Source organism: Anguilla rostrata, chromosome 7 (genome assembly GCF_018555375.3).
Source record: "Anguilla rostrata isolate EN2019 chromosome 7, ASM1855537v3, whole genome shotgun sequence".
NCBI lineage: Eukaryota > Metazoa > Chordata > Actinopteri > Anguilliformes > Anguillidae > Anguilla > Anguilla rostrata.
The window spans coordinates 34,778,152-34,798,159 of record NC_057939.1 but is presented as its reverse complement, the minus strand read 5'-3'; the positions used below and the strand labels follow the sequence as shown (position 1 = coordinate 34,798,159).

General features: G+C 41.3%; 1 protein-coding gene across 2 annotated transcripts in view; it reads right to left on the bottom strand.

Annotated features, from left to right (window-relative positions):
* uvssa (UV-stimulated scaffold protein A) overlaps positions 1–20,008 on the bottom strand; it is an 83,769-nt gene that overhangs the window by 12,367 nt on the left and 51,394 nt on the right. For both annotated transcript variants that reach the window (XM_064344102.1, XM_064344101.1), the window contains exons 8-10: positions 6,122–6,236; positions 3,006–3,180; positions 1,851–1,985 (exon numbers count right to left, since the gene is read on the bottom strand). In XM_064344102.1, coding sequence (XP_064200172.1) covers positions 1,851–1,985; positions 3,006–3,180; positions 6,122–6,236 — 425 coding nt within the window. The remainder of the gene's footprint in view (positions 1–1,850; positions 1,986–3,005; positions 3,181–6,121; positions 6,237–20,008) is intronic.

Genomic DNA, 20,008 nt, shown 5'->3' with positions numbered 1-20,008 from the left:
TCCTTTTAGGAGGAAATGGGGAGCCTGGTTTAACACACTTAAACATTAAAGCACTAATCAATGGTTTATCTATCACTGTTTGATTGACAGCTCCATTACCATGAGTCAAACAAATGTTTGTGTGCCCAAAATAATCCACCAAACAGGTTCCAAGAAACACACATGGGGTCCTGTTGCATCAGTGACTTTGTAAGCCTAAAAACTCACCAAAAGCATTACAGCTTTTCTCTGACGGTAAAGGCACTTGGCTACCTGACCAGCTGCACTAAGGAAATTGAGGGACTTCGCCATGCACCCCAACAAGCCTTCGTCTGATCACTGAGGCAGAGTTGGCCTGCTACTGGCCACAAAATAAACCAAGCTGGCCCATTTCCCTCCAACAGCTGCTTTGAGGAATAAGTATCTACAGACTTTTCCTCCAATATCTCCCTTGCATGTCACTAACTTATAACATAAATTCATCTTTGTTAAATGGTAGTAGTTAACATCTATGTTTAGCCATTTCTTCTGATTAGAACTGCAAAATATTATTCCTCATATTATGCAAATTATTGTTTTCATACCAAATTTTCTCAAAGGGCGCAGCAACAACTGATCCAGGAAGTAACAAAGAGCATCCAACGAACTGCAAACCTCTCTAGCCTCAGCTAATGTCAGTGTTCATAACTTCACAATAAGAAAGAGACCAGAAAAAATGGGAATTCATGGGAAAGTAGCAAACCGGAAATCACTGCTAACCACGAGAAACATCAATGCGTTTGCAAAAATTGATCCCCAAGCCTTTTGGGATAATGTTCTCCGGACAAATGTGTCAGAAGTGGAACTTTTTGTATGTCACAGGCACCAATATGTCTGGTGTAAAGCACATCTAAAATTTCACAGTAAGAACATTAAACCAACAGTCAAATGTGGTGGTAGTGTGATGGTGTCAGAATACTTTGATCGGGCCTGGACGATTTGCCATTATTGAAGGAACCATGAATTCTGCTCTGTACCAGAGAATTCTTAAGAAGAATGTCCGGTCATCTGCCTGTGAGGTGAAGCTGAAGTGGAATTGGGTTATGCAGCAAGAAATGATCCAAAACACAAAGTAAGTCCACATCTGAATGGCTGAGAGGAAACAAAACAAATGTTTTGGAATGGCCTAGTCAAAGTTCAAACTTGAATCCAATAAGATGCTGTGGCAGGACCTGAAACAAGTAGTTCATGCACAAAAACTTATACATTTATCTGAATTAAAGCAGTTCTGCAAAGAACAGTGGGTTAAAATCCCTCCACAGTGATGTGAAAGACTGTCAAGTTATAGGAAGCATTCGGTTGCAGTTATTGCTGCTAAAGGTGGTGCAACCAATTATTGGTTAAGGGGGGCATTAAGTTTAAGGGGGCAATTACTTTTTCACATTTGGTAACTTCTCTTATTAAATAAATGAAGTAATAATTTAAAATTTGTTTTGTGTTTACTCAGGTTCCCTTAGTCTAATATTACATTTAAAGATCTCAAACCATTCAGTGTGACAAATATGCAATTATGGAGGAAATCAGGAAGGGGGCAAATAGGTTTTCACAGCATTGCATCTCAGTAGGTGCAGTGAGGGTGTGGCCTTTCTTCTATCCCAGCACTAAAACACCTGATAAAAATATAAAAAACAAGGTCTTGACTAAAGACCATGATTAGTTACTTAAATTAGGTCTTTTTGTGTTGAGATACAACAAAAGCCTGTACCGACAGATGCCCTTCTCAGAGAAGCTTGGGCAACCTTTTTCAGTAAGAGCAGAACTGAAACCGCAAATGAAAATGGAAAGTTTTAAGGCACATGAAAGAGATTGCAAAGAATTTTTGGGTATGGTACCTAATCATTTTGCCCGCAGTGGGTTGCTCCTGACCCCAATAATAGAGGTCTATGCCAAAAGGGACGACAGGGGCTTTTGCTTTGTCTTGGCTGTGTTCTTCCTTGTCCTTTGGCTCCACACAGCCCCCTGAAGTGCTAAAGCAGAATAGTGAGAGACAGAATAGTCAGAGGACACGGGTCACAAATGACTTGGGATAAGCATTCTTCTGGACGCTGCAAAAAATTGCAAAGCATCTAGCCCAGGTAAAGAGGCTTTAAAAAAATACCCAAGAACATGTTGTACTTGATGGTTATAGGGTGAGGAGTGGGCTGTGTGGAATACCCCTCCTCCAAACCAATGGAGTAAATACGTATGACAAATCACAATCTCGGATGGTACAGGTCTGTGGATGGGACTCCAACTGGAGTTGGCAATTCAGTGGAGCAGAACATTCTCAGAGGTTGCCGCTGCAAGTGATGTGCACACTGAAACAAGCTCAAGCCATTACAATCTAGGTAGCTGCAGAACAATGTTAGCTAGCTAGACAAATTTTAAATTAAATTTAAAAACTTTTAAGCTACAATTTGCATAGCCACTTCTAGGCTGAAACTTGGGTCAATGGGACAAGCTCTATGATTCTAAAAAGCATTCTATAAAATTCAAGATTCCCTTCTGGGAATTTGATTCAGAGTGTGTGATTACATGGTTCGTATTTTGGACAAGTTCTAAATCTGGCAACCTGATATGCCACAGGAAGTAAAAAAAAGTTTTCCAGATGCTCTCTCAGACATTGAGTATCTGAAAGCAGAGACTAGATGGGACCAGAAAGGCTGGAGCTTAACACTTTTCTAAGGTTACCTGATTTTTATAGATCAACAGGTAAAAACCCATTCGTTATTCAGTAGTGGTACAAAATATGTGGTATTTCTGGACCTTGAGTGTATAAAAGCACTGTAAAACATCACACAGGACACCCTGCAATAATGACACTAACAGCACATAGAACAGCCTGGACTGTAGCACGTAACACAGAGCACATCCCGGGAGGCTGGTTTTGGCCATGGTCCCATAAATTTGCTTCTTCTAAGTCCTGGCTATTGTCTCCAAAGAAGCAGTAGATATTATAGAGAAAGAATGCAAGGATGAGGAGACAGAGGTTAATGATTGAGGATTACCTGGCAGGCGATGCAGAGGCCAGCTTCTGCTTGAGGACAAGCAGTGTGGCAGCTGCACACGTGGGGTCCTGCTCTTCCGCATAGCTACACCTCTTTGGTAGTGGAAGGGGCTGGGGGGCTGGCACTGGCTTTGCCAACTTCAATGAAGAGGTGGAAGCGGAGGCCGGCTCAAGACCTACAGCAAAAGGGTAAAGAGAACTGAGAAGGAGGAGCACTGTTTGTACGGCTCAATACATGTACAGTGTATCTCCACCTCAGTTGGGCTGAGCTTCATTGTATTGAAGATGAAGGCATTATATAAATTTAATCTATTATTAGTAATAATGAAATATTCCTCTATTTTATGGATAAAAATGAAATCCTGAAAAACTGTACCAATAAACTACGGCTTGTGTGGCATGTTTGTGTGCACAGTGTTCGGAACCACAGAGTGCCCCTGGTCTGGGTGCGTTTGGGGGGGCTCATTCTAGGGGCAATACAGCTCAGGCACAGGCCCAAGGGGGTTGTTTGACCCTGTCCACGACTCCAAAGAGACCAATTTTACCTAACAATCCATAATAAGTGAGGGGCAGGGGGTCTCTGTTGTATGCTCCCCATGCCAACTGCCAATTGGAAAATGACAGAGTAATGTAAACTTGGTATCTCTTGGTAACAGACACATAGCTATTCAAATTCTCGTGAGAGGTCTGATCTCCATGGCTGGGCTGAGAGGACAGTGAAGCTCTCAGAGCTTTGGCAGCTTGTGGTGGACAGAGAAACATCCTCTGTCTGGGGAACTGGTCCAGGTCTTTCCCCCCTGACCACCGAGCAGTCAGTCTCCCCAATTCACCTCACCACTGGCGAATTCCACCCAGGGGAATTGCAAAATGCAACCAAATCCCTTCTTTTTTCAGTTTAAATTGACCAAAATGGTAGCTATTTGTCTGAAGCAATAAAATTGCGGGTGTTAAAGAGATAAATCAATAACAGGATATGGAGAGGCCTTGCGGCACAGAGCGGTGTCGGGCAGCCCGATGGTGGTGGTATTGATTTTCCTGAGTTCAGCAGGCCTTGTAATTAAAATGTAAATTTGAGAAAGAGATTATGTCCTGACAGAAATGCTGGGATTAAGGGGAGATAAAAGATTGCTAGTGAAAAGCACATGGAAGGAATGAAAGAAAGAAAATGAATGAAAAAGGGAAAAAAAGGCAAGAATCGGCTCAGAAAAAAAGCCTGTTTTCTCTGGCATACAGCTCACAGTTACACAGAAACAAAGAAAAGGTTGATTCAAAACACAAAATAATTACAAGGAGATGTGTCATACGATGAAACTGTATAGCATGAAAAACAGTGATTTCCTAATAAATTAAAGAATTAGGTACCTATTAGATACCATTCAGCAGCAGAGAAAAATATCTACAAAGACCACTTAATTTAAGCGGTCACCACAGCTAATTTTTTCAGAGGAATTTAGCATCATTGAAACTGTTCATGTGAAGGAATCACAAATTCTTTGTGAAGAGGTGAGGGTTAAAATGCAAGCCTTCCTATTCACAATATAGCCATCTAAATTCAACTGACATTTGCACTTTAAAGTGATTTTTCATCCTTGTTTGATCCTGCCATGGCACATACAATGCAGTAACAAGATGTGTTGGTGAAAACACATCCACCCACCTAAGGCCTACTGTATTCTGTAGGTGTGGAGCCTTTCACTTTCTTATTTGTGTTTGTGCATCTCTGGCACCGTCTACAGTATCAGATGTTTTTTTCCTGAATCCTGATAACCGCTGTTAAATTCTGTGGTTTTCACCATCTTTTGGTAAAAAGTCTGTGTCATCTATGTAGCTGACACCATGTAGGACAAAGGCACCATTTATGCTTTTCTGTGACTGTGACAGTTTTTTCTGTGATACATGAAATGATTTACCAAAATCTGACACAAATGCACAAGAAAACGAGTCATAACACAGTAGAACATGAGAGAAAACAATGAAACAAAGAAATCATTTCAACCCACCAAGATCGGGAAATGTCTGCTGGGTGTTTACTAGGTGACAAAACTGTGCTGTAAACACTATGCAGGACACAGTTGAATCCAATCATGTTACAATATGCTGCAGACAAACAGCATAATGATTTGATTTTGTGGAGAGACCGACTGGACCTTATTAAAATGACATGAGGCTTTTAGTGTGGGAAAGTAGAAGATAATTAGCCATGTACAACTGTAATACCCAAAATGCTCTGTCATTGAACTGTTTTGGCACAGAGCTCCAGACCATAAATCGCACAATAAAATGACAATAATTATGACTTCATGATCAAAATCCTTTATAGGTTTTGTGGTTGTTTTGTCTGCAAGTGTCTTATCTGTTGTCATGTTTTTGTGTTTTGTGTAGACCCCAGGAAGAGTAGCTGATGTTCTGCATCAGCTAATGGGGATCCTAATAAAATACTAAATCCTAGAATCCCAAGTTTGTTGTTAGGCATTTCATAGATCTCTGGGGACACAATAACTCATTTTTATTTTATTATCGTTTTATGGACAGTGCCAGACCCTGTCATTTCTGATTGAATTATGAATGAATATTTCTAATTAAAAAATAATAATTAGAAAGAAATTCCTTTGTAGACTACATTTCACTATATTCATTTTCATCAGTTTCATCAGTGCGCATTTTAGTTAAATTAGAATGCACTGTTGGTAAATTAGGGTGAGCTGTTTTCTCTGAGTAAAAGTGTGGACTGGTGATAAATAAATTTTGGTTTATTTTGTGGTGTGGGCAGAGCAGTTGCTTGGGAATTTTCTATTTAATTTCACCCCCCCCCCACCCCCACCCCCACCCCAAACAGTCTGACCCCTGTCCTTCAACTCTGCACGAGCCAAGACTAAAATGGGGAGTCTCTAAATAAAGCAGCTTTTAAGGGCTTCCCCTGGTACTCTCTCGTTTAATTTGGCGAAGCTGGTCAATAGTCCCGTGCAGGGGGTGTCACTGGGGCAAGGGGGAAAAGCTGCAGGATTATTCAGACCGTGTGTGGCTTTATTGCCTCATTAACGGCTGTTTGTTTGGCTTGTTGTGTCTGAGTGCCTGCCCCTACACCCGCTCCAGTGCCCTGCAGCTGAGAAAACTCACCATACTCTGCGCGGAGGTGGTCCGGAATGTGCAGTTCAAGGCCTTCCTTCTCCGGGACCTCCTCGAAGTCATCATCGTCGTCTTCCTCTTCCACATCACACGTGCCCGCTTTTACCTGGTGAGTGAGGAGGTCAGCTGCAGTTACGGCACAGTTCAGACAGAACGCATTGCACAGACAGACCTGTACAATCACACTTTACTGTATGCACAGAGCTCCATACACCAGTCATCACTGTGCTGCACAACCACTTTACTGTATGTACAGAGCTCCATACACCAGTCATCACTGTGCTGCACAACCACTTTACTGTATGTACAGAGCTCCAAACACCAGTCATCACTGTGCTGAACAATCACTTTACTGTATGCACAGAGCTCCAAATACCACCCATCGCTGTACTGCACAGACAGACATGCATGGTTACTCTACTAAGATCTTGGTCCTGAAGGCAACAGTCCTTTCCCTTCTCCTCCAAGTGGGGAGGGTGTTCCTACCAGACAGGCCACTGGTAATACCATCTCAAGTTTGGCCTTTCTTTTTGTCTGGGGGAGCAATATGGAAAAACAGAAAAGACCCCTTAAGGAGAAAAAGAATGGTGGGAGGTGGGTCCCAGACACTGGCCCAGAAGGTCGAGAAGGACCCTGGTAACCTTTGCTACTCCCTTCTTGAGGGTGATGGGCCTGCTGAACCTGACAGTGCCATACAGTTGGGATCTCTCTTATATCTATCCAGCCCTGAGAGACTCTGCCTTCAGGACAGGACTGTCTGGGGCGGGGCTGACCTTAAGCTATAAGGTAATCATAATCTATTTGAGATCTAGCCAAATGGTAACGTTCCCCAGAGGCAATCCAGCTCTGGACCACCCAATAATTTAGTCAAATATACTCCATAATTCACTAAATAACAGGCAGAAAGAAATATCATGGATGTCCTCCTGGTCTTTTATGTATTAGTGGCACCTGGCCCTGACTGGCGCTGCCACCACGGATGCACAAACTCAGAGCATATAAACCATCTGTTCTGAGAGTGCTCCGTGGCCAGGTGGGTCTGAGGCTTTGTTTCCTGTCTCCCTGAGCAGATAGCTGCTAAGGTCATCCCTGACTGCTGAGGCCATCCTCTACAGTCCATCAAGAGGCAGCAAGACTATCGAGCTCCAGCATCAGTGGAGGATCAGCAACCCTGTCAAGCAAGCTCTGTGGGAGAAGAGTAACAAACCTAGTCACTCTCCAGAGGAGAATTCAAAATGTCCTCCAAGATAGCGTTCTGGTGGACTTTACAAAGAACAAAGCAAAGATCTAGCGAGAGAGAAATGGGGGGTGGACCATTGGAAATCATTTAGTCCACCACCTTAAGAGGGACACTTTCAACTGAAAAAGTTTTTTTTTTTTTTTTTTCGCTGACCACTAGGGATAGCAAGCACATGTACAAAGACTTTCCTCAAAGACCTACGTCCTTGTTTTAGCCTATTGTTTTAGTTGTTTTACATTCCTTCTTTGAATTTTTGGTTTTGTATGTCTTTTAACTGCGCATGTGAATTTTTACATGGCTTTGAATCTGATGGTTTCTTGTACTGTTAAGTTTCACTTGTGATAATTTTTTGTGAAGAAATATTTTGTTCCTTTTTTATAAACTCCTGTGATGTGATGTGATGTATTTTGCCTATTCTTGTTTTATGAATTTTAAGAGAATGAAGAACTTCATAAGAGATACACTTGTTCCAAAAAAACTTTTTTAGAATAAATCACATATATAAGAAAAATATGTTCAAATATGTTGGAATTTTCAACTCAATAAAACCTTGCCTAAATGTATAATTATTATAAGCCAGTTTTAATTTCTCATGAAGCCTGTAGCTATAGCTTAAACACGCTATAGTATAAATAAGAAATAATGACTAAGTTTCATTGAACAAAAGAAAACCTGGGACAATTATAACCATACCAACAATGACAGTCATGGCAATAAAATGACTCATAGATCAACTGTTGCTTAAACTATTTTGTCTTCAATGGCACAGAACAGCGGCTGCGCTAGCCCATGATGGAATGCTGCATCTTTGGAACGGAGGAAATTTGCGTTTTACACTAATTCATATGCCTTCTGATAAAAATAACTATTTTTTCCATATGCCAACTCAATAATAACAATACATGGAGGTTATGTGGTTCATAATTTTATGATGACACTTGCAAAAGATGCAGGATGAAATAAACTACAAATAACGTTTTGGCTGCAAATCCACACAGGCTAATAATACTGATAAAAAAGAACACATCTTGCTTTCAATTTTTAATTCAAATTTATATATATACATACACACATACAAGAGCATGAAAATGGAATAACTATGTTTACAGGAAGCAGTGTATTTCTTTCCTGCATATCGGCTCTTTTATCTGCATTAAAGTGACTCCCCCCCCACAGAACAGGGATGAGTGGAGTACAACTGGGATCCTTAATTTGTTTAGGAAATGGCACTATAAGTTCAAACCGTTAATTAACCCCTTAGCGCACAAGCCAAATCTTGCCTATCCTTGCCCATTTAGGGGGTACCCTATTTAAACTTTGTAACTCCACAGAGACTTGAAAAATGGCTAAAATGAAGCAAGACATTTGTACAATTTACAATACTAATGTAGATTAGTTTATATTCATAATTTTGGAAGAAATAAAGTGCCACAAATGCAATTGTCTAGACAAAAAATAAAAAATGAATTTGCACTTTTTTAGTTTGCAATGAAATACTTAGAGATTGCATATATACAGCAGGTTAAACTATACTTGTGCTGGATCAAAAACTTCTTGACCACAAGTTCATAAAATCTAAGGGTGGATATGTAGAACTACTATAGATGTATGAAGCAAAAACTAAGCAGTGTACCCAGCATCTCCAAATCTATCCAAAATGTCTAAATTATGCATTGCTGTAAATCACAACATATTCACCTATTTCACTACAAATCAACTGTTTTGACTCAAGAAACTCACTGTTGCATCATTTTCAAGTGGGAATTACAAGCTTTCCATCAGTACAGTGGTCTAAAATAGCTAGGGTCCAGAAACATATCCAAAATCTCTCCAAAGGGGAATATAATGCTTTTTGTCCATTGAAAAGCATATAAATGAGTCCCTTAGATAGATAGATAGATAGATAGAAACTTTATTGATCCCGTAGGGAAGTTCCCTTAGGGAAATTCAGGTTTCCAGTGAGTACAGCACCATAAGTCAAAAAGTTAACAAATTAAACATCACACATCAAATATCAAACATAGAGATAGTAACAATATACATAAAATAAATAAAGAAAATAAATAAAGAATAAAGTAGCAGCGGTTATATAAAATAGCAGCGGTTGTTCCAGTTTAATTAAATAGGTAGTAAACAATAAATAATGAGACTGTTCAATGTGATGATGATGATGTTCAGGTGATCAGGCCTAACTCTACTTCCTCAGACCTCAGACCTAACCTATCCTCCCCCCCCCTCCTCTCCCTTCCAACTTTGGAGTTGTGCAGTCTGATGGCACGGGGAACAAAGGAATTTTTCAGTCTGTTCGTGTTGATCCTCGGGAGCAGCAGCCTGTCGCTGAACATACTTCTCTGGTTGCTGATGACAGTGTGCAGGGGATGGCTGGTATTGTCCAGAATTGCCAGCAGTTTTTCTAGAGTCCTCTTTTCCGCCACTGTCACCAGGGAGTCCAGCTTCACGCCGACCACAGAGCCGGCCCGCCTGATCAGCTTGTCCAGCCTGGAGGAGTCCCTCTTTGATGTGCTGCCCCCCCAGCACACTACAGCATAGAACAGGACGCTGGCTATTACCGACTGGTAAAACATCCACAGGAGTTTCCTGCAGATGTTAAACGATCGCAGCCTCCTCAGGAAGTACAGTCTGCTTTGGCCCTTCTTATAGAGATTGTCAGTGTTGTTGGACCAGTCCAACTTGTCATCCAGCACCAGCCCTAGGTACCTGTAGCTGCCCACAGCCTCAACTTCAACCCCCTCAATTTGGACTGGATGGGGGCGTGGTCTGGACTTTCCAAAGTCTATGACCAGTTCTTTTGTTTTTGAGGTGTTGAGCTGCAGGTGATTAGTGTGGCACCAGATGACAAAGTCCCTCACCAGACTCCTATACTCCTCCCGTTCCCCCCTAATACACCCCATGATGGCCGTGTCATCAGCAAACTTCTGAATGTGACACAACTCAGAGTTATAGCTGAAGTCCGAAGTGTATAGGGTGAAGAGTAGAGGAGCCAGCACAGTCCCTTGGGGTGCTCCTGTGCTGCTGACCACAGTGTCAGATGTGATGTCCTTCAACCTGACATACTGTGACCGGTCTGTGAGGTAGTTGGTAATCCATGACACCAAGCGGGGGTCCACTCGTATCCTAGCCAGTTTGTCTTGAAGCAAAAGGGGCTGGATGGTATTGAAGGCACTCGAGAAGTCCAGAAACAAAATCCTGACCGTGCCACTTCCCTTGTCCAGATGCGAGTGGGCCCGATGCAGGAGGTAGAGGATAGCATCCTCCACCCCAACTCCTGTCCGATATGCAAACTGTAGCGGGTCTTGAGCATGCTGCACCTGAGGCCTGAGGAGGTTGAGGAGGAGCCTCTCCAGTGTCTTCATGATGTGTGATGTGAGTGCCACCGGTCTGTAGTCATTCATCTCACTTGGCCGGTTCTTTTTCGGAACCGGAACGATGCAGGATGTCTTCCACAGGGTGGGCACTCTCCCTAGTTGTAAACTGAGGTTGAAGACGTACTGTAGAGGCTCCCCCAGTTCAGCGGCGCAGGTCTTTAACAGCCTGGGACACACCTTGTCCGGGCCAGCTGCTTTCCTGGGGCGAACCTTCCTCAGTTCACTCCTGACCTGGTCCGCAGTGATGCAGGGAGGGGGATGGGAGGTGGGCAGGGAAGAGGGGTCAGCTCTGGAGTTGGTTAGAGGGGGTGGGGGATGGGTGGAGGGGACCGGTCGAACCGGTTGAAAAAATTGTTGAGCTCGTTCGCCTTCTCCACTGTCCCCCCTCTACACTGCTCTTCGCTTTGTAGCCTGTGAGGGTTCTCACACCATCCCAGACCTCCCTCATGTTGTTTGCCTGCAGTCTCTGCTCCACCTTCCCTCTGTAGCTCTCTTTCGCCTCCCTCAGGCACAGCTTCAGTTCGCGTTGTGCTGACTTTATTGCCTCCTTGTCCCCATTTTTGAAGGCCACCTTCTTCTTGTTGAGGACCGTTTTCACCTCACGTGTTACCCAAGGTTTATTATTAGGGAAACAACGCACAGCTTTAGCAGGGGCAACCACATCCATAGAGAAATTAAGGTAATCCGCCAGGCAGTGTGTCAGTCCCTCTATGTCCTCTCCATGCGAACTCTGTAGCACACTCCAGTCCGTGGTTTCAAAACAGTCTCTTAGGGCATCCTCCACTTCAGGAGACCATCTCCTAAAAGTGTGTTTTGTGGCTGGTTGTCTTTTCACCAGGGGGTGTACTGTGGCTGCAGGTAAACCAGGTTGTGGTCAGATTTCCCCAGTGGGGGAGGGGGTGGCCCTGTATGCCTCTCTCACATTAGCATAAAGTAGGTCTATTGTCCTGTTGTTCCTTGTGGGACAATCCACAAACTGGTGGAATGCAGTCAGTGTGGATTCCAAGGTGACATGATTAAAGTCACCTGAAATGGCGATAAACGCCTCTGGATGTTGTGTCTGCAGCCTAGCTGTGATTGAATGTATCTTCTCACAGGCAGTGGCTGCGTCAGCTCTCGGTGGAATGTAAACACAGACGGCAATCACGTGACTGAACTCCCTCGGTAGATAGTATGGCCGCAGGCTAACGGCTAGCAGCTCTAGATCCCGGCAACATAAGATCACCTTCGTATTAACATGTCCTGGGTTACACCATCGGTTGTTAATGTATAAAATGAGACCCCCACCTTTGCTTTTTCCGCAGGCTTTCGTGTCTCTATCGGCTCTCACTGAGCTGAAACCCGGCAAGTCCACGTTAGTATCTGGTGTGCAGCAGGTTAGCCACGTCTCCGTGAAGAGAAACAAGCTGCTCTCCCGATAAATCCGCTGGTGGTTGATGAGCGCTGACAACTCGTCCATCTTATTCGCCAGTGCGTTAACATTCCCCATCATTATGGAGGGTATCGATGGTTTAAAACGCCTTCGCTTGTCCGTTAGCCTAGCCTTAACCTTAGCGCCAGCCTTGCAGCCTCGGTATTTCCTCCTTAGTTCTGCCGGAATGTGATGCCTTACTCCGGCTTGCGACATCTTCAGAGCCAGCAGTTCCTCTCTTGAATACACAAGCGAGCTGGTTCTTGGATGTAGGTTATGAGCTGGATAACTTATGAAGGTTAAAGATGAAACATTGATATCAGCTTTAAAAATAATATGTATTTCTATACTCTGTACTCTCATATGTTTTCTTGTATGGGGATGGGACAACGTCCACGACGTTTTGGCAATGTTCAAACACTCTCGTCATCACTGTTGTGTGTATCACAAAAACTACTAGACTTCCAACGAATGCTTACATTACAGTGTGAAATATCCTCATAAAATACCACTAACCTATTTAAAGACACTCAGTTAAAAAAATTACGCATATAACCGACATATTTTGAGCAGTAATACTTACATAGCAATGATGAAATCTTATCTGTTTTCAGTAGATAGAGACAGAGACAGTAAATCAATGATATAGTTCTATCCGCTTCTGTCTTACACCAGAAAATGATGTCAGCTAGGTCTATCAGGGCGAGAACGCCGCACACAACATGTGTGATATTTATGGCAAGCCACTTTAGCTTTAATAGAGGATATCACAAATTCAAATTCTAACTAGTTAGAATGCAAATTCTTGATATCAGAAATTCAATTGTAACTAGTTAAAATGCCAATTCTTGATATCGTAAATTCTATTTTAACCAGTCAGATTGAAAACATTTGTTATTCAGTGAGCAGCGTTTTTACTGCTGTATTGGCATATCTTAGGGCTATTGTCGGGTTTATCTTGTTGCTATGATGGAATACGATTTTTTAGTAGTGAAATAATATTTTTATAAATGCCAAGATAGATAATATTGTCCGTTATGTCATGTGTGGGGGGTGTAGTTGTAGATGAGACTGCAGGGAGGGGGTGCATGTTAAATGAATGACCAGAGCGACAATGGTGGCGCTGCGAAACTGTGTATTCGGTATAGTTGTCGTGTATCGTCTACTAATGAAACTAAAACAATGCGTTTCTGTTTTTAACTCATACTTTGGTTGCAGTAGCACCGAATGTCTGAGTTCAGTAATCTCGGCACGCCGGCGAGCCGACCACTAGGGGCTTTGCGCTAAGAGGTTAAATATTCAAAAGTTATTTTTTTCCAAGGGATTCAAACAAGTTAAATTATCGAACAAACTAACAGGCCTAGAACATACAGTACTCCAAATGCCAGCACATCCACTGTGTGGAAACACAAGAACAGTCATTTTTTCAACTTCATTGTACAATAACATCAGTTGGAGTCTCCACTGGTAGGTCCATCGTTTTGTTGGCCTCTGAATACTGTTTACCACAATACACATAGCCAACACACACAAATTTAGTGTTCTACATTTTGAAAAGAAAGCACCGCAGTTAACACACCTCATTTTTCTTTACTTACTGGTTTGCCCTGTTGCCAGAACTGAAAATTAGAAAAAATATTTCACTAGTCCTTTAACTAAAGCACAGCAATAAAAGAAATAAACTGGGTGAGTTTTTGTTGTCAGGAAACCACACTGAGGGTATGTTCATTCGATGGTAATAATTTCAAGAGGCGCAGTATTTACTGCAGAGGTACGGGAGTCGCTTCTCCCGCAGGAAACAAATCAACCCCCTCAAAAACACGAGCCGCATCTCCGCTTCCTTTAGTTTTCAGTTCAGTCCAGCAGCTAGAGACGCGCCTTATTTTTGCAGCGGTGTTTGTTTGCAGACGCTTTACCAAGGAATTAGGACCTAATCAGCGGCTCCCTCTGCGTTGATTAACACAGCTACAAGACCCACCTGGCCTCGGCGCAAGTCGGGAGATTTACAGCACCTGGAAAGGCAAACTCGGCAGAAACGCCGGGTGTGTGAATATTTTAATTCACAGCCTTAATGGAATTTCCACTTGACCACATCCAATTGTTTTTTTTTTTTTTGAGTGGTGGTCTATTAATTGCGACTGCACATATGAGAGCTGTTTTTGATGCTGAGAGTGGGTGGAGAGACTCAGCTGTTGGTTGGATTACAGCAAGCAAACCAGCATCTTTTTTGTTCCGGGGAATCCTTTAGCAGTGTGCTTAATACCAAAACAAGCACCTGGGGTTGTTCTACGAGTCCTTTAAATTCAAGAAAGAATATGTTTGGATGTAAGAACAATAAATCAGTCATGTATTTGTCAGACTAGTTTTGGACCATATTCCCATATTGCTAGCTGTTTCTGCACTACAGAATGTAGTGTAAAGCATTGGCCTACAGGTTGTTCTTTGATTCAGAATACATGCTTGTGTGATCATTGTGTTAAACCCTACCTTATATCAAGTACATTTATCAAACTTCCTGATGTATCAAAACATAATATTTAAAAACGTAAAATAGAAGTAGTATAGTATTACAGTAAAAAGTAATCTAGCAGTATTTAGCTACAGGCATGCTATGCGTTTGGTCCTCGCAACAGGCAAAACATTTAATAGAATTTACAGTGCAGTCCATAAGTATTTGAACAGTGAGACAATTGTTGTTGTTTTGGCTCTGTACTCCAGCCCATTGGATTTGAAATAAAACAATTAATATTTGGTTAAGTGCAGACAAAGTGTGCAACTGAAGTTAAGTGACAGCCAGTGAGAGATATATATAGATCGATTATATGCAACATCTTAGTTGCAAAAAACTGGATGTCATGGGAGCTCCAGCTTGCCTCCAGACAAGCTGAATAAACAGTATGGTCACTCCCCTGCTGGAGTCCCCATGAAATGGCACACCCTGTGAAGAGTCCTTACATATTTTCCTCAGAAAGCTGGGAAAAGCAGCTCCTGGGCCTGAACATGCTAATCCTTGTCCTTTATTAACGGGGCCACAAAAAAAGGACTGGCGGGAATAAAGGGAGAAGGAAGCAAAGGTTTAAAGATCTGTGGATAAGCGCTGGGGTTCACCGGCTGGCGCGCAGGGCACGGGCGCAGGCTCCAAGGCCGCCCCACTGCTCACAGTGCTGATAAAGACTCCCAAATCCCTTTTGTGGGGGTGAGGCAGAGGACCATTCGCTTGGCCAGGCCATGATGCAGAAGCTGTAACCTCTGCGCTGCTGTTCGCCGCATTTCTTGGACTCACAATCGCTTTTTGGAGATCTGATGGGCACAAGGCCGCAGCACATATCAGATCAAGTGACATAACAGATTGGATTGGAAGGATTAAGCCTTTCTGCGCTGAAATAATTTCTGAATAGAAACTTGGGAAAACAATAAAAGTCCTGAGTTCTTATTGTCTACAAAATCCCTAAGCTCTCCTAGGACAGGCCTTGAAAATCCTTCATATTCCTTTACCTTTAATAACTTACTCTTAGCTGTTTGGCATCACTATTCCCACAAACTGCATTCTACCTGCTTTTTATCTTACCTGATTTTATCTCCTTCCCCAATGACATTCAATGAACAGCTCAAGAGCTGTTGCAAACAACAATTTCACCATTTTTACCGAAGTAGTACTTTGCTGACACATGGTGATATATGACACTCAGAAAACATGTATTTATGACACTATATCAAAGACATATACAATGTATATTATTTACTACCACTTTTATATATGCGATTGTAAACTACTGACTAGTATACATACATAGTCATTTGAAAGTATATTCCACAATAAATGCATAAAAGTTCTTATATAATGTATATAATCTTACAAATAAGGGATACAGAACCAGTATACAGTTTAGGCCAAAAGTTTACATACCCCTAGGTTAAAGACATTAAAACTCAATTTTTCACAACTGCACACATTTCGTGTTACCATACATTTCCTGTGTTAAATCAATTAGGGCATCTACTTTATTTCCATCAGAGGTCATTTCAAAATAATAGCTAAGAGACAGATTTATTTCAGCTTTTATGTACTATATCAGATTTTCAGTGGGTCAAAAATATACATACACTTTCTTAGTATTTAGTGGCATTGCCTTTTAATTGCTTAGCTTGAATCAAACGCTTGGGGTAGCCTTCCACAAGTTTCTCACAATACTTCGCGAAATGTTTTCCCATTCCTCCTGACAGAACTGGTTTAACTCAGTCAAGTTTGTGGGCCTCCTTGCTCGGACATGCTTTTTCAGTTCAGTCCACAAATTTTCTATGGGATTCAGGTCAGGGCTTTGTGATGGCCACTCCAATACTTTCAAGTTGTTGTCTTTAAGCCATTTTGTTACAACTTTGGAGATATACTTAGGATCAGTGTCCTGCTGGAAGACCCAGTTGCGACCAAGTTTTAACTTTCCAGCTGATGTCTTGAGGTGTTGCTTCAGTATTTCTAGATAATCCTCCTTCCTCATGATACCATCTATTTTCTGAAGTGAGCCAGTCCCTTTTCCAGCAAAACACCCCCATAACATGATGCTGCAACCCCCATGCTTCACAGTTGGGATGGTGTTCTTCGAGTTAAATGCCTCACCCTTTTTCCTTCTTACATAGCGCTGATCATTATGGCCAAACAGTTCAATTTTTGTTTCATCTGACCAGAGAACACTCTCCTAAGAGGAACTAGACTTGTGGAGGTCCACAATTTTTTTTCTGAGGTCTTCGCTGAGTTGTTTGGATTATCCCATGGTATCAAGGGCAAAAACGCAGTGGCTCTAAAGGTAGGCCCTTAAATACAGCCATAGGTGCCAATGAACTCCCAAATAACTCCTAATTATGACAATTGGCCAATCTGAAGCTTCTAAAAGGTCATTATATCAATTTCTGGAATCTTCCAGAATGTTTAAAGAGACAGTCAACTTTGTGTATGTAAACTTTTGACCCACTGAAATTCTGATATAGTGAATTAAAGCTGTCTCTAATCGATTGTTTTAAAATTACCTCTGATGTGAACAAAATAGATGCCCTAATTAACCCCTTAGCGCGCATGCCAAATCTGGCCAATCCTTGCCCATTTAGGGGGTACCCTATTTAAAGCTTTATAACTCCAGATGTGAACACCACAGAGATTTGAAAATGGCTTAAATGAAGCAAGACATTTGTACCATTTACAATACTAGCTTAGATTACTTTATATTCATAATTTTGGAAGAAATAAAGCGCCACAAATGCAGTTGTCTAGGCAAAAAATCAAAAATGAATTTGCACTTTTTTAGTGTGCAATGAAATACTGGGAGATTGCATATATACAGTAGGTTAAAGTATACATGTCCTGGTTCAAAAACATCTTGACCACAAGTTCATAAAATCTAAGGGTGGATATGTAGAACTACTAAAAATCTATGAAGCAAAAACTAAGCAGTGTACCCAGCATTTCCAAATCTACCCAAAATGCATTGCTATAAATCACAACAAATTCACATATTTCACTACAAATCAACTGTTTTTACTCAATACTCACTGTTGCATCATTTTAAAGTGGTAATTACAAGCTTTCTGTCAGTACAGAGGTATAAAATAGCTAGGGGTCCAGAAACATATCCAAAATCTCTCCAAAAAGGAATATAATGCTTTTTGTCCATTGTAAAGCATATAAATGAGCCCCTTATGAAGGTTTAAGATGAAACATTTATATCAGATTGAAAAATAATGCAAAAAATATTGCCACACAATGCTGTACAGTACCTAAATGTGTAATAATTACCTCTTGTATGTATTTCTATACTCTGTACTCTCATATGTTTTCTTGTATGGGGATGGGACAACGTCCACGACGTTTTGGCAATGTTCAAACACTCTCGTCATCACTGTTGCGTGTATCACAAAAACTACTGGACTTCCAACGAACGCTTACATTACAGTGTGAAATATCCTCATAAAATACCACTAACCTATTTAAAGACATTCAATTTCAAAAATAATGTATATAACCGAAATATTTTGAGCAAATGCGATGATGAGAAAACTTTTGGTTGCGCTGACCTATAAAACGCTATTCCAAAAGCAAAATTAGACATGTTACACATCGTTAGAAAGCGTATACTCTCACCTACTGAATAAATGAATTGTCAATCAAACCAGACTGTACTAAAAAGGGCGACAACGCCGTAAACAACACGTGTGGTATTACACACAGCTATTTTGGAAGGTACACAGGCGTCACAAATGCGCATATATTTCACAAACGGATTGTCCAAGACAATATATGACCACTCAGTCTCAAAAGGGGCATCTCTACGCGTAAAACCAACAGTAAGGTTGTATATTTATTCAATATTTAGTCCCAGATATTGACTGTAGAATGACATGGTATCATTTTTAAAAACTTTTTCTTGTTTATTTCATTATTCAATGAGCAGCGTTTTCACTGCTGTATTGACATATCTTAGGGCTATTGTCGGGTTTATCTTGTTGCTATGACGGAATACGATTTTTTAGTGGTGAAAGAATATTTTTATGAATGTCAAGATAGACAATATTGTCCATTATGTCATGGGTGGGGGGTGTAGTTGTAGATGAGACTGCAGGGAGGGGGTGTGTGTTAAATGAATGACCAGAGCGACAATGGTGGTGCTGCGAAACTCCGTATTCGGCATAGTTGTCGTGTATCGTCTACTAATGAAACTAAAACAACCATTTCTGTTTTTAACTCATACTTTGGTTGCAGTAGCACCGAATGTCTGAGTTCAGTGATCTCAGCATGCCGGCGTGCCGACCACTAGGGGCTTTGCGCTAAGAGGTTAAACAGGACATCAGCAAAGAATTCACAGTTCCCTGGACCTTTAAATATGCATCTTAATGGAACAAGGGAAAAAGCAAAATGTATATTCTAATTACCATTCATTAATTCCAATGATTTAAAATTTCACATTATTTTCCTATTTTGGTATCAGGGTATTACTTCTTAAAGTGGAACTTCAACCAAAAAAATGTATATATTAGTTGATCTGTCCACCAATAATGGTCAAGAAATGTCAACATTTAAAACTAACAAATTTTTGAGATATCACTACAAATCAGGAAAAATATCTGGCACCCACACAAAACCCTCAAAAGCTATGAAAGTCAAAAATTCTCATGCTCCCCACCAAAAAACATAGGAAAGCAAACAGGATGTTTTACGTGATTGGCTAACTATCATTGCCGGTGAAACATTACTAGCTGAACTGCATTTTTGATGAACCCAAGTAAAAGGATGAGGAACTGGGAGGGCCCAATAGACAGCCAGAATACAAAGCCGTTTTGGCCAACAATGACATGAAACCATAACCTGAACAGGAACTTGGTGTCTGTGTAGAAAATGTGAAGCCATGGTGACACAAGAGTGTGTGTGTGTATCCTGCAATGAACTGTGAGCAGCAGTTGCTCTACCAAGTTGAGTCCGAAGATGCACCATGCAATTAGAAGTGACAGTCGAGCGCAATGGGACAAGGAATATAGCCGGGTAAATATACTGACAACGAAACCACTCAAAAAACATACTACATTTCAAGGACTGGTGACTTTTTAAAATCATAAATCAAACCATACATTGCAAATAAAAAATAATGCCTTATAAACGAAAATGACTTCCTAAACAGATTCACATACCTTGCGCGAAAACAGATTTTCAGAAATATTTCCCACGAGGGTTGCCGAATTGCTCCGTTCTTTTGGCATGCGCAGTGATTCCCATACAATGATTTTTTATTTGGGCGGCTTTAAGCAACTATACTTTTGTATTTGTTATTTTTTCTTTTAAATGTCAAAGTGAGTATCAT